Source organism: Triticum aestivum, chromosome 6A (genome assembly GCF_018294505.1).
Source record: "Triticum aestivum cultivar Chinese Spring chromosome 6A, IWGSC CS RefSeq v2.1, whole genome shotgun sequence".
NCBI lineage: Eukaryota > Viridiplantae > Streptophyta > Magnoliopsida > Poales > Poaceae > Triticum > Triticum aestivum.
This window is the reverse complement of record NC_057809.1, coordinates 257,801,051-257,813,512: the sequence shown is the minus strand read 5'-3', so window position 1 is coordinate 257,813,512 and position 12,462 is coordinate 257,801,051. Positions and strand designations below refer to the sequence as shown.

Genomic DNA, 12,462 nt, shown 5'->3' with positions numbered 1-12,462 from the left:
GCTCACCATCAATGTCTGCTTACTATATTAAGCATTCATGTATCTATGCACTTCCCACTAGTGTAGCCGTATTTTCTATCTCTGTACCAGGAAATAAACATCGCACATCAATCTACTCCTGTAAGATAGCTGGGTTCACAAAACAATAAATCTAAAAGGCACACCTCAGGTAACAGGGGCTCTGTGTATGTAATCGGCACGCACGTCGCCACATCGATGAAAAAGATGTTGCACTCCTGAAGATCGCATTACAATTTTGTAAGCAACTCGCTTGAAGGACCAAAACATCGCTGGCTCGGCCATAGCCACACCTGGCTCCTCTCTCGACCCTTCTCTACAGTAAAAGGCGGCCAGAGGAGTCCTGGTTTTCCGGCACTGGATCTGGCGATTTCTCCCCGTCGAGGGCCTTGTGCTCGTCGGCGGGTGAGAAACCGTCGGATCCAGCGGCGCGGAGCTGTATAGCAGTAGGCTTAGGGCCTTGCTGTTTTGTTTTTCGGCCGTCCGTCGCTCGCCTTCGTTGGTGTGCTCGACGGCGGAGTTTGAATAAGTTCTCCTCCAGATCCCTTCAGACGCGGAGCTGTCCTTCGTCGGCCATGGATCTGGGAGGATGGTGTGCCATGCAGGGTTGGCGTGCCGGCGGCGACGACCCTGCCGAGGCTTTTGTTTCCTTGGCTAGCCGCGTCACGGCGGCGTCTCCTCCAGCGCCGACGGGAAGCCGAGGATGGCTGTACAGGAGTTCGATGGCCTCCGCGGGTCGTCTTGTTCGATGGCGACAGCGGTGGCCATCTCAGGTACGCGGGTGTTTTGGAGCAGGGATTGTGGTTAGCGGGAGGCGGATCCGGCCTTCTCCTTCGACCCTGTTGTTCGAAGTTGGCGGATTTGCGATCCGGCGAGCATGGGGTTGGTCCCGGCCGACGTGCCACAGTGCTCTCGAACCCGCCGTTCGCGGTGGGTCGCTCATTCGGCTCACAAAGCTTTTCATGCGATGGTGCTTCGTCGGATCACGGCGTGTTGGGCGTTCGTCTTCCTCTCCCTCGACGGTGCTTCGGCGGCCGCGACGGGCGATGCAGGGCGTCGACGACGAGTTGTGCAGGGACCCCCAAGGGCCTGATTGTAATCTTGTTTCTTTTTCTGGGGTGTTTTCTGCTTATGTTCTGGACACCTGTGTGTTCTGGGTCCTTCGTCTGGGTGCTACTACATGTGTTGTACTCCTGTTTGCTATATGAATGGCATGTGGTGCTTCAAAAAAAAAGCAACTCGCTTGAAAGACTGGTGAAACGCATACGATTTGCGAGTGAATTTTACAATGTTGTAAGCAACTCTTGAAGATCTCATTTCTCATTTTATTAAAATGAGATCTTCAGGAGTTGCTTACAACATTGGGATCTTGCGGGTGGAGAGCCCGGACGCTTAGTCGGATCCAATTCGAGGGATTTTCTAGGTTCATTAATCAAGCCTTTTGGGGTGAAATTTCCCTTTCTGCCACCACCACAGCTTGGGTCGCACAAATTTGTCCGTCCATGCTCAGCTCTAGGGCTTGCGCGTGCTGCAGCTCGCCCGACGCAGTGGCGCCGACAAGGTAATGCAGCGGAGCCATCGGGACATCGCTATTATTGACCTCCTCAAGCACCGTGAATCTGCTCCGGCAGATGCGGAAACGGAAAGTTAATCACAGGGAAGGAATTCATCACAAAATTTGAACTGCAGGAAAGAGGATCCGTGCGTTACCTTTTAATTGGCTGCATCAGGAATCCCATCTCCTCGTCGGCGACGGTTCCTTCCGACGGTGGCTGAGATCCCAAGAGACCCGACGTCGCTGATGGTATGGAGTGGCTACAGGAAGCAGAGCACTCCCACCCCTCCACCTCGTAGTTACTACCTCTAGGCCAACCACTGCCGGGAAGTGTTTTCCCTGTTCCACGGATCACAACGTCGACGACTATAGGTGACCAAACGGGCCGGGATAGCTGGGCCGGCCCGGTAGCACGGCCGGCACGGCACGACACGTACTAAACGGGCCAGGCCCGGCACACGGCACGCCAGGGGTCGTGCCTGGGCCTGAAGGCCGAGCACGCGGGCCGGCACGGCACGATCCGATTATCTTTTTTTTAGTTTTTTATGTATCATAATGTGGTCCAACAGGTAAAAATAGGTTAAAAAACGTCCAGTGCGCAAAATAGGTGGCAGATTAGTGGGCCTAGCGTGCCTGTGGGCCGACCCGATTAGCATATGGGCCGTGCCTGGGCTGCAGGCTGCAGCACGCGGGCTGGCACGGCACGGCCCATATAATAATCGTGCCTCGGCAGACCGGGCTGTGCCAGGCACGATTAGGATGGGCCGTGCCGTGCCAGGCCGGGCCGGCCCGTTTGGCCAGCTATAGTCCTGAGCCACGGCTCGCCTCCCGCAGGCTGACGGCGGCCGGTTCTCCGTTCTTTCTTGTCGACAGTCAGAGGTCCCCATGACCGTATTTCCCAATTTACATCATTATAACTCGCACTCTGTACCCCACCCACGAACTAACTGCACCGCATCCCAAGACACCGTTCAACTGTGTCGATAAAGAGCTCATATGTGCTCGTGTGCATAAACTCCGTGTTCGAAGGTAGTAATTTAGACTAGTGTCATATGCATGACACTAGTACTCTCCACTATGACCAGCCTTACTACCTCCACAGTGGATAGTAACATATGTGTTGTGTCATGCATCACTTCATTTATTAGGTTGTAGACTTATTTTTTCTTGATGTGTGTGATGTTATAATAACTAGCTATGTTACTACATGTCTTTCTTTCTTTATTAATTACATGTCACATCATCTATTTTACCTAGATAAGTGTGATGTTACCACCTATATTACTCCCGGACATCAATTTTATGTCACTTGAAGCATACTATCTTCGTCCGGTGAAGAGTGTACATCTAGAAATTTTTTAAGATAAATTATGAAGTTAAATAAAAAATACATTAGAAAAGTGCGAGCTACCATCTCTTCCCTTTTTAATTATCTAACCCCCTATAAGTTAAGTGCATGTAGAAATTAAAAAGACCATGTGTATATTGTTATTGGTCTTAATTACCATGTGATGTGAAAGAAATATTTTTTCTATTTTAAAGTGCATTGAGAAGATAGAAGTACACTCTTTTGTGGACAAATTTTAAAGCTAAATGTACACTCTTCACCGGACGAAGGGAATATATACAAGTCAAACGCCTGTTGTAACGAATCAAGCCGAACATTTTGAAACGGAGGGAGTACTTCTATAGATAGTTCATTCGGTCTAACTAATTAGGCTGTCTCTGCAACAGAAGTATTTGACCGTGGTGGTCGCAAGTTGGAAACAGACAAGTGCTCCATAATTCAGACGAAAAGCAGGAAATTTCCATCGCCAGCGAACACAGTATTCCACACGGTTTGCCATGAGCACCCAATGATGGTGACTGGCAAACCAAGAAAAATATAGTGTGACTGCAAACCAAGAAAATAAAGTGTTCCTGCAACAGTTGTTAGCATCTTCCCTTTGAATATCTTGTTGGTCTTCTAGGCACCTCCATACAATGAGCATGACATGTAGATGAGTCACTTCTAATAATAGGTTGATGACAGCGAATAAAGATGCCTAATCTTCCAAAAGCTCCTTTTGGAGTAAAAAGTTCGACCCAGATTTCTTCTACAAAGCTATACTTGACATTCAAGTTATTTTTCCTTGCCAATGTGCAAGTCTCTGTAACTACTACAACTTACGTAGTACTCGCTCTGTAAACAAATATAAGAGTGTTTAGATCACGAAAGTAGTGATCTAAACGCTCTTATATTTCTTTACGCAGGGAGTACATTACAATCCCTTCCATTGTTGCCTCAATACAAGCTACAAATTATTATCCGGCTAGTTTACAACAAGTAGCATAGTCTTTTGAAAAATGGAACAAAAACAGAACACCTTCCAAGCTTCATACGAAACACCAAGCTGAAGTTCTACATGTACATTGATTATATACTTCAGTTATCCACATTTCCCACACACAGACACAGGCACATGTGATAGTATATTGCAAGTATTAGTTCCTTTAGATTTAAATGTTGTATACCTTCATTTTGAGCATGCAATGAAAGAACTTTTGGACAAAACTGGCCAGACATATATGGGGCTGCCCAATTGGAAGGCGATTACCTAGGGCACGTGCACTGATATCGAAACGGGATTCGACAACTCTCCACTGCCAAAGCTCGCAGCACGCCTCAATGAGCTGTTACCTACCAAAGAATGATCAACCACCCTCAAGCTAGTGCCTAGCGACATTGCTGACGGCATTTGGCTTCTTTGGCACATCTTGACGATCAAGCTTGCTTTCTTCTTGGCGCGCTTTGTACCAGTGAGCATGATGTTCTGTATTACTGTATTCAACCCCGGAATCTTTGCTACTCTCCGAACCAATGCTGAGCCACCACGGCGACATATCTCGTAGAGAGCGGACACTGCATTCTCCTTGCCCTTTGGAGTTCCCCGTCTCATTAATCCAACGAGGCTACTGATCACAGTTTCAGAGCTCCCAACAAGATGCACAACAGAAGGCTGCTTCATGAGCAGAGCCAGAGCACCAGCAGCTTCCTCCGACACGGTGTCGTTCCTCAGTGACTCGATTAAAGCTACAACTGCACTTGACTCAAGCATCCGAGCTGAGCTTTCTGCATGAGTTGAGAGGTTGAAAAGTGCCATCACTGCATCTTTCCTCCCCCTTGGCGTCCCTTTTTTCAGCATACAAGCCAGCTTCTCCAGAGCCCCTGGCTCATTCATGATCATCTTCTTGTAATCATGGACCACGGAGAGACTAAACAGAGTTGCTGCTGCATTCTCTCTGGCCTCTGTAGTCCAGCCATTCTGCAACACGCTGACGATAAGCCACAAGCAACCCTCCTGTTCCATAATCCGCGTTTTGTTCGGCTCGTAAATGGAGAGATTGAGCAGCGCCGTCACTGCGTTCTCTTGCGCAATCTGATCTGATGACAGGAGCAGCCTGCAGAGCAACGGGATTGCACCGAGCTCGGCGATGAACGCTCTGTTCCGCTTCCCAGCCTTGGCCAGCAACCTAATTTCCTTGGCAGCGACTGCCTTTGAGCTATCTGAACTCTCCACCAGCATCCTGACCAGAATCCTGGCTGTGGCTTTATTTGCCTCGATTGCCGCCTTGCTGCTGCACGCGGTGGCGACGCATTCGGCCATCCCCTCGTTGCTCTCTGGGGAATCATACTGGAAACAATACATCCCACACCACTGTGATATCAAACTGCGGAGTGCACGATTCGGCACAAGGCGGTTGTCTGCCAGTGCCTGCCCTGAATTTGGGCAGGTGGAATGGCCCTCCCCGATCCACTGTATGATTGATGGCCGGTCATACGTCTGGCCGGTGGACGCCACCACAGGGTCGCGCATCAAATCCAAAGAAATCGGGCAGGAGAACTCCTTGGGCACCGAGAAGGAGGTGTCGTCGCAGCCGCCGCCGCCCCACGATGGAAGCCGCTGCAAGTTTCCCGCCGACGGCCAATACCGGGCCGCCTTTGCGTTGCCAGGGTCGAACTGCGAGAAGAGGCTGTAGCGGAGCAAGGCGAGAACACCACCGACGAGCAGGAGGTCGGTATCCTCTTCTTGACTCAAGATTTGTTCCTCAAGGTAGTCGATTTCAGCTTGGCAAGACGCAGCGTCAGAGATGCCAACGTCGGAGAGGAGCGACTTGAGCGGAGGCGGCTGGCCGAGCTCGAACTGTTGGACGGCGGCGAGGAGGCGGTCGCGTAGCGCAGCCTCATCCGGGTCGTGGTACTGTGCGGGCGATCGGCGGCGGCACTGGGAGCGGAGGAGGTCGAGGTGGCCGGCCGCGTCGTGCGAGAGGCGGATGGAGGCGGCGGGGATGACGTCGAGGACGACAGCGAGCTCGGCGTCGAGGTCGCGGAAGGAGGCGGCGAGGTGGGCGCCCCGGAGCAGCGCCCACGCGCGGCCGGCTGAGGCGACGTAGGAGACGAGCAGGTCGGCGCGGAAGAGCACGACGTAGAGCTCGCGGAAGCAGAGGTTGGCGGCGTCGGAGAAGCGGTCCGGCGCGTCGAGGAGGAGCGAGTCGAGGAGTGCGCTGAGCAGCGCGAGGCGGCGCGCGAGCGCGGCGAAGTTCCGCGGCTGCGACGGCGGGCGCGGCGTGGCGAGCAGCCCGGCGGCGAGCGAGGCGAGCGCGCGGAGCAGCGAGGCGCCGGCGAGGGCGGTGGGCGCGAAGAAGGCGCCGGCCAGCGGCAGCCTCCTCCGCCTCGGCGTGGGGCACCGGAGCAGGAACTCCACCGGCGAGGAGGCCGACGCCGGCGAGTCCATGGCCGCCCTCGATTCCCTCCCCTCTGGCCGAGAGAGAGAGAGAGAGAAGAAAATGGACGCGAAATCGGTCCACCCCCCCTTTTTCTTGGATCCTTGCGTTTGACGAGCGATTAGGTGGGCGTTAGGTTAGGTGGAGGGAGGCGGCTCGACGAGAGGTGGAAATGGTCGCGAGCTCTATCGGATCGGAGAGAGAGACTCTCTGGCTCGCGTCGCGTTGGCGTTGGCGTTGCCCAGACCAGAGGTGCGAGAGGCGGGAGTAATCGGTGGCGTGCAAGTCGGAGGAGGAGAAGGCGATGGAGGGGACGGCCGACCACGGATGGGTCTTTCTACTTCTCGGCCTGCCCGCCTCGTGCCGCTGACATGTCAACCCTCTGCGCTTCGCCCTTCATTTGTCTCTTTTTCCGGCAATGCTTGGTGTACGCGTACCGCCCAGTACAGCTGTCGCAGTTTCGTTGACAGGTTGGGCCCACGTTGATGCGGGCGTTCGGGAGATGCACTGGTTGCCGACCCTTTAGAGCATGTACAATGCATAGCCTCAAGGTGATGCTTTGGATGCCATGTAGAATCGGATATGACGTAAAGTAGGTTTGGATAGGGAAGCGAGATTCTCTCCAGGAGGCGGGTGTTTGAAGAGAAAAAGTGTGGACCGGTGACAAAAGCTGAAAAGGTTGAAGTAAAAAGTAGAGATGCATGTGTACTAGTCTTTATTTTCTATTTCTTAATGAGTCCCACTAGTGGTAGCTTGCATTGGGGAGAAAAAAAATAAATGTAGGTGCCTTAAATTACTTTTTGTCATAGGGCATATGTAACCATATGCCACCATTGTACATGCCCTTATTAATTCATTCGTCACAACGTTTCACAAAGTCTTTGGTATGGCATTCAAACTTTCAAGAGAGGGAATATATGGCGAGTAGGAGATGAGTCACAGATAAATACTTTCTCTGTTCCAAAATAGATAACCCAACGTTGTACTAACTTTAGTACTAAAGTTAGTATAAAATTGTGTCATCTATTATGGAACGGAGGAAGTATATGGAAGGACACATGAATATCAAGCAGCCTCACTCGAAAGGTTATGACACCTAGAGCTAACATTGTGATCACCAAGGTGTCTGAATTAATTGATGCAGATAACAGAGTGTGGGATGCACAGTTGATTCATGAGTTGTTTTGGCCAATTGATGTGCAACGTATTCGGAATATCCCGTTGGCTGTAGGGATGATGGAGGACTTTGTTTCTTGGCATTTACATAGGAGTGGATCATTTACGGTAAACTCGGCCTATCATGAAGAATGGGAGCACCAACATGGACGAAAGTTGAGGATGACTAACTCAATACAAGCCTCAAGTACTAGTCCAGTTTGGAGGACCGTTTGGAAATTGAATGTGCCATCAAAAGTAAAAATCCACGTGTGGAAGACTTTGCTTGGAGCGATCCCATGTCAAGGAGTTCTTACAAATAGACACATTATAACTAGTTCTCAATGCCCTTTGTGTAACTCAGATTGTGAGAGCATTTGACATGCTCTCTTCCTGTGCCCGCGTGTTCAACAAGTTTGACGCCTGCTTGGTTTGGCATCAGTGGTTAATGAGGTTTGCATGATGGATAGAGAGGGCGGCTCAGTTATGGCGGATCTGTTTATGTCTAAGAACCCAACGAAGGCGTTGGTTAGTGATGTCCAGCGCAATGACCTTGTTGCCACGGTGGGGTGGTATTTATGGTGAGAGCGACGTAGGTATACCCATGGTGAGAAACTATATGAACTCATTAGATCGGCGCAAGCAATTTTAGCACTTGCGAAAAAAAATCTCAAGAGCAAATTCAAAGAAGGGCAGAATAAAGAGACATGGCTGGGACAAGCCATTGCAGGGCATGCTTTAACTGAATCTTGATGCTGGTTTTGATAGTGATAACGGCACCGGGGCGACAGGTGCAATTCTGCGGGACCATACAGGCTTCTTTGTGGCAGCATCATGCAGCAACATCCCATTCGTACAAGATGCGGCAACGGCAGAAGCACGGGGATTACGAGATGGACTCCTTGCCAATGGAATGGGATGTAACAAAATTTACGTAGAAGGTGATTGCATGGAAGTTATTGAGATCATGCAAAACGGAGGAAACTCACTTGGTCCGACAGCGGCAATTTATGAAGAATACTCGTTTTTAGCTCGTAATTTTATTTCAATAGATTTTTCTCATTGTCCTAGGGAGGCCAATATGGCAGCAGATTTGTTGGCCAGAAATTTGGAGGTCTCCATTGTCTGGAAACCGGAGCCTCCGGATTTTCTAGTAGATGTATTGACAAACGATGTATCGATGTTTGCACATGAAATATAAACTGCCATGATAGTGACAATGGCACTGGGGCGACAGGTGCGATTCTGCGGGACCATACGGGCTTCTTTGTGGCAGCATCATGCAGCAACATCCCATTCGTACAAGACGGAAGAAGCACGGGGATTACGAGATGGACTCCTCCTTGCCAATGAAATGGGATGTAACAAAATTTGCGTAGAAGGTGATTGCATGGAAGTTATTGAGATCATGCAAAATGGAGGAAACTCACATGGTCCGGCAGCGGCAATTTATGAAGAATGCTCATTTTTAGCTCGTAATTTTATTTCAATAGATTTTTCTCATCGTCCTAGGGAGGCCAATATGACGGTAGATTTAATTGTTGGCTAGAAATTCGGAGGTCTCTAGAACCATTGTCTGGAAATCGGAGCCTCCGGATTTTCTAGTAGATGTATTGACAAAGGATGTATCGATGTTTGCACATGAAATATAAACCACCATGATGGCATTTCCCTCAAAAAAGATGAAAGAAAATTTTCCCTAAAAAGACGAAAGAAAATTTATTGAAATGACCTGACCAAACATGATGGTCAGGCCCTAATATTAACGCGGCATGCTCTGGATTTTGAGCATCATAGTTTGAGCTCCTAAATTCATGGACTATTACATTATATTAAATAAAGATACCAGTACTGGCATGTTCTTTATGAAGGAAATATGCCCTAGAGGCAATAATAAAGTTATTATTTATTTCCTTATTTCATGATAAATGTTTATTATTCATGCAAGAATTGTATTAACCAGAAACATAATACATGTGTGAATACATAGACAAACATAGTGTCACTAGTATGCCTCTACTTGACTAACTCGTTAATCAAAGATGGTTAAGTTTCCTAACCATAGACATGAGTTTTCATTTGATTAACGAGACCACATCATTAGGAGAATGATGTGATTGACTTGACCCATTCCGTTAGCTTAGCACTCGATCGTTTAGTATGTTGCTATTGCTTTCTTCATGATTTATACATGTTCCTATGACTATGGATTATGCAACTCCCGTTTATCGGAGGAACACTTTGTGTGCTACCAAACATCACAATGTAACTGGGTGATTATAAAGATGCTCTGCAGGTGTCTCCGAAGGTACTTGTTGAGTTGGTGTATTTCGAGATTAGGATTTGTCATTCCGATTGTCGGAGAGGTATCTCTACGCCCACTCAGTAATGCACATCACTATAAGCCTTGCAAGCATTGTAACTAATGAGTTAGTTGCGGGATGATGTATTACGGAACGAGTAAAGAGACTTGCCGGTAACGAGATTGAACTAGGTATTGAGATACCGACGATCGAATCTCGGGCAAGTAACATACCAATGACAAAGGGAACAACGTATGTTGTTATGCGGTTCGACCGATAAAGATCTTCGTAGAATATGTAGGAGCCAATACGGGCATCCAGGTTCCGCTATTGGTCATTGACCAGAGAAGTGTCTCGGTCATGTCTACATAGTTCTCGAACCCATAGGGTCCGCACGCTTAACGTCTGCTGATGATATAGTATTTATGAGTTATGTATGTTGGTAACCAAATGTTGTTCGGAGTTTCGGATAAGATCATGGAGATGACGAGCAACTCCAGAATGGTTCGGAGATAAAGTTTGATATATGGGATAATAGTGTTTGGTCTCCGGAAGGTTCCAGAATTCACTAGAAGGGGTTCCGGATGTTTCCCGAAATGTTTGGGTACGAGAACACTTTATTTGAGCCAAATGGGAAAGCCCACAAGGTTTTTGGAAAGCGCAAAAGGAAGTTTTGCGGAGTCCAGGGGCCAGACGCCAGGGTCCCTGGCATCTGGGTGCTGATGCCGGGAACCCTGGCGTCTGGCACTGGAGTCCGAGAAGGACTCTTGCCTTTCGGGTGAAACCGACTTTGTGGAGGCTTTTACTCCTAGTTTCGACCCCAAGGCTCAACATATAAATAGAGGGGTAGGGCTAGCACCCAAGACACATCAAGAAACACCAAGCCATGTGCCGACTACCCCATCCCCTCTAGTTTATCCTCCGTCATAGTTTTCGTAGTGTTTAGGCGAAGCCCTGCGAAGATTGTTCTTCACCAACACCGTCACCACGCCGTCGTGCTGTCGGAACTCATCTACTACTTCGCCCCTCTTACTGGATCGAGAAGGCGAGGACGTCATAGAGCTGAACGTGTGCTAAACATGGAGGTGCCGTACGTTCGGTACTTGATCAGGATAGATCGTGAAGGTGTACGACTACATCAACCGCGTTGATAAACGCTTCCGCTTACGGTCTACGAGGGTACGTAGACAACACCCTCCCTTCTCGTTGTTATGCATCACCATAATCTTGCGTGTGCGTAGGAATTTTTTTAAAATTACTACGTTCCCCAACAGTGGTATCAGAGCCAGGTTTTATGCATAGATGTTATATGCACGAGTATAACACAAGTGAGTTGTGGGCGATACAAGTCATACTACTTACCAGCATGTCATACTTTGGTTTGGCGGTATTGTCGGATGAAGCGGCCCGGACCGACATTACGCATACGTGTAACGCCCCGAGACCGATGTGCCAGGTGTCTTCCAGTTATTCGCTGTTGTTGCCTTGTCTTTGCTTGCATGTCATGCATTGCATATCATGTCATCAGGTGCATTTCATTTGCATACATGTTCATCTCATGCATCCAAGCATTTTCCCCGTTGTCCGTTTTGCAATCCGGCGCTCCTATGTCACTCGGTGTCCCTTTCTACCTCTTTTCGTGTGTGGGTGTTAAACGTTCTCGGATTGGACCGAGACTTGTCATGCGTCCTTGGTTTACTACCGGTAGACCGCCTGTCAAGTTTCGTGCCATTTGGACTTCGTTTGATACTCCAACGGTTAACCGAGGGATCGAAAATGCCTCATGTGTGTTGTAGCCCAACACCCCTCCAAAGTGGCCCAAAACCCACCTAAACCCCCTCCATCATCTCGGGCGTTCGATCACGATCGCATGGCCTAAAACCGCACCTCATTTGGACTCACCTAGCTCCCTCTACCTATAAATATATGCTCCCCTCCCGAAATTCGCGGATGAACCCTAATCCTTTTTCCCTCTCGCCCGCCGGACATGTCCGTCCCGGACGGACGAAATCGCGCCGCCGCCTTGGGCGAATCGGAGACCGCCATCTGTCCGCCGCCGCCCTCTCTCTTCTCAGCCCTGCCGCCAACCCGCGGGACCCAGATCGGGCCCGCGCAAGCCCATCTCACCGCCGCCGCCGCTCCGCGGGCGCCCGCGCCCGCCCGTCGCTTCTCCGGCGCCCTGCGCCGCCTCGCCTCACCTGCGCGCCGCCAGCCCAGCGCGCCGCCGCCCCGCGACGCTGTCCCCGGCCGCGCCGACCGCGCCACTCCTCGCCTCCTCTCCGCGCGACGCCGCTGCGCTCGCCGCCCGGCCTCGTCGTCGCCGGATCCGGGGGCGCCATGCCCGGATCTGCCCGTCCCTGTTCGCCGTCATCCGCCGGAGTCCGGCGAACCCCGACTGCGCCTCCTGCGTCCCTGCGCCGAGCAGTTGCTCGGGAACGAGCTCACGCTCGCATGGGCCTCCCCGCGGCCCATCTACTCCTGCCACCTGGGCGGTGCAGCGCGCCAGAGCCGACCCAGCTCCAGATCCGGCCTGTGTGGCCCAATGGGAGCACCCATGTTTTCTTCTCGATTTTCGACTAAGTCTCGGTTATTTCATGCAATTTTCATGTCATTATAACTTCCTCATCGTAGCTCCGATTCGTGCGTGTAGCATATAAAAAGGTTCGT

At 50.3% G+C, this 12,462-nt stretch overlaps 1 protein-coding gene across 1 annotated transcript; it reads right to left on the bottom strand.

Moving 5' to 3' along the window:
• Positions 1 to 3,861: 3,861 nt before the first annotated feature.
• LOC123127397 (U-box domain-containing protein 4) lies at positions 3,862 to 6,681 on the bottom strand. Its single transcript, XM_044547084.1, has one exon. The coding sequence runs from the start codon at positions 6,346 to 6,348 to the stop codon at positions 4,171 to 4,173; it is 2,178 nt and encodes a 725-aa protein (XP_044403019.1). The 5' UTR covers positions 6,349 to 6,681; the 3' UTR covers positions 3,862 to 4,170.
• Positions 6,682 to 12,462: the final 5,781 nt, after the last annotated feature.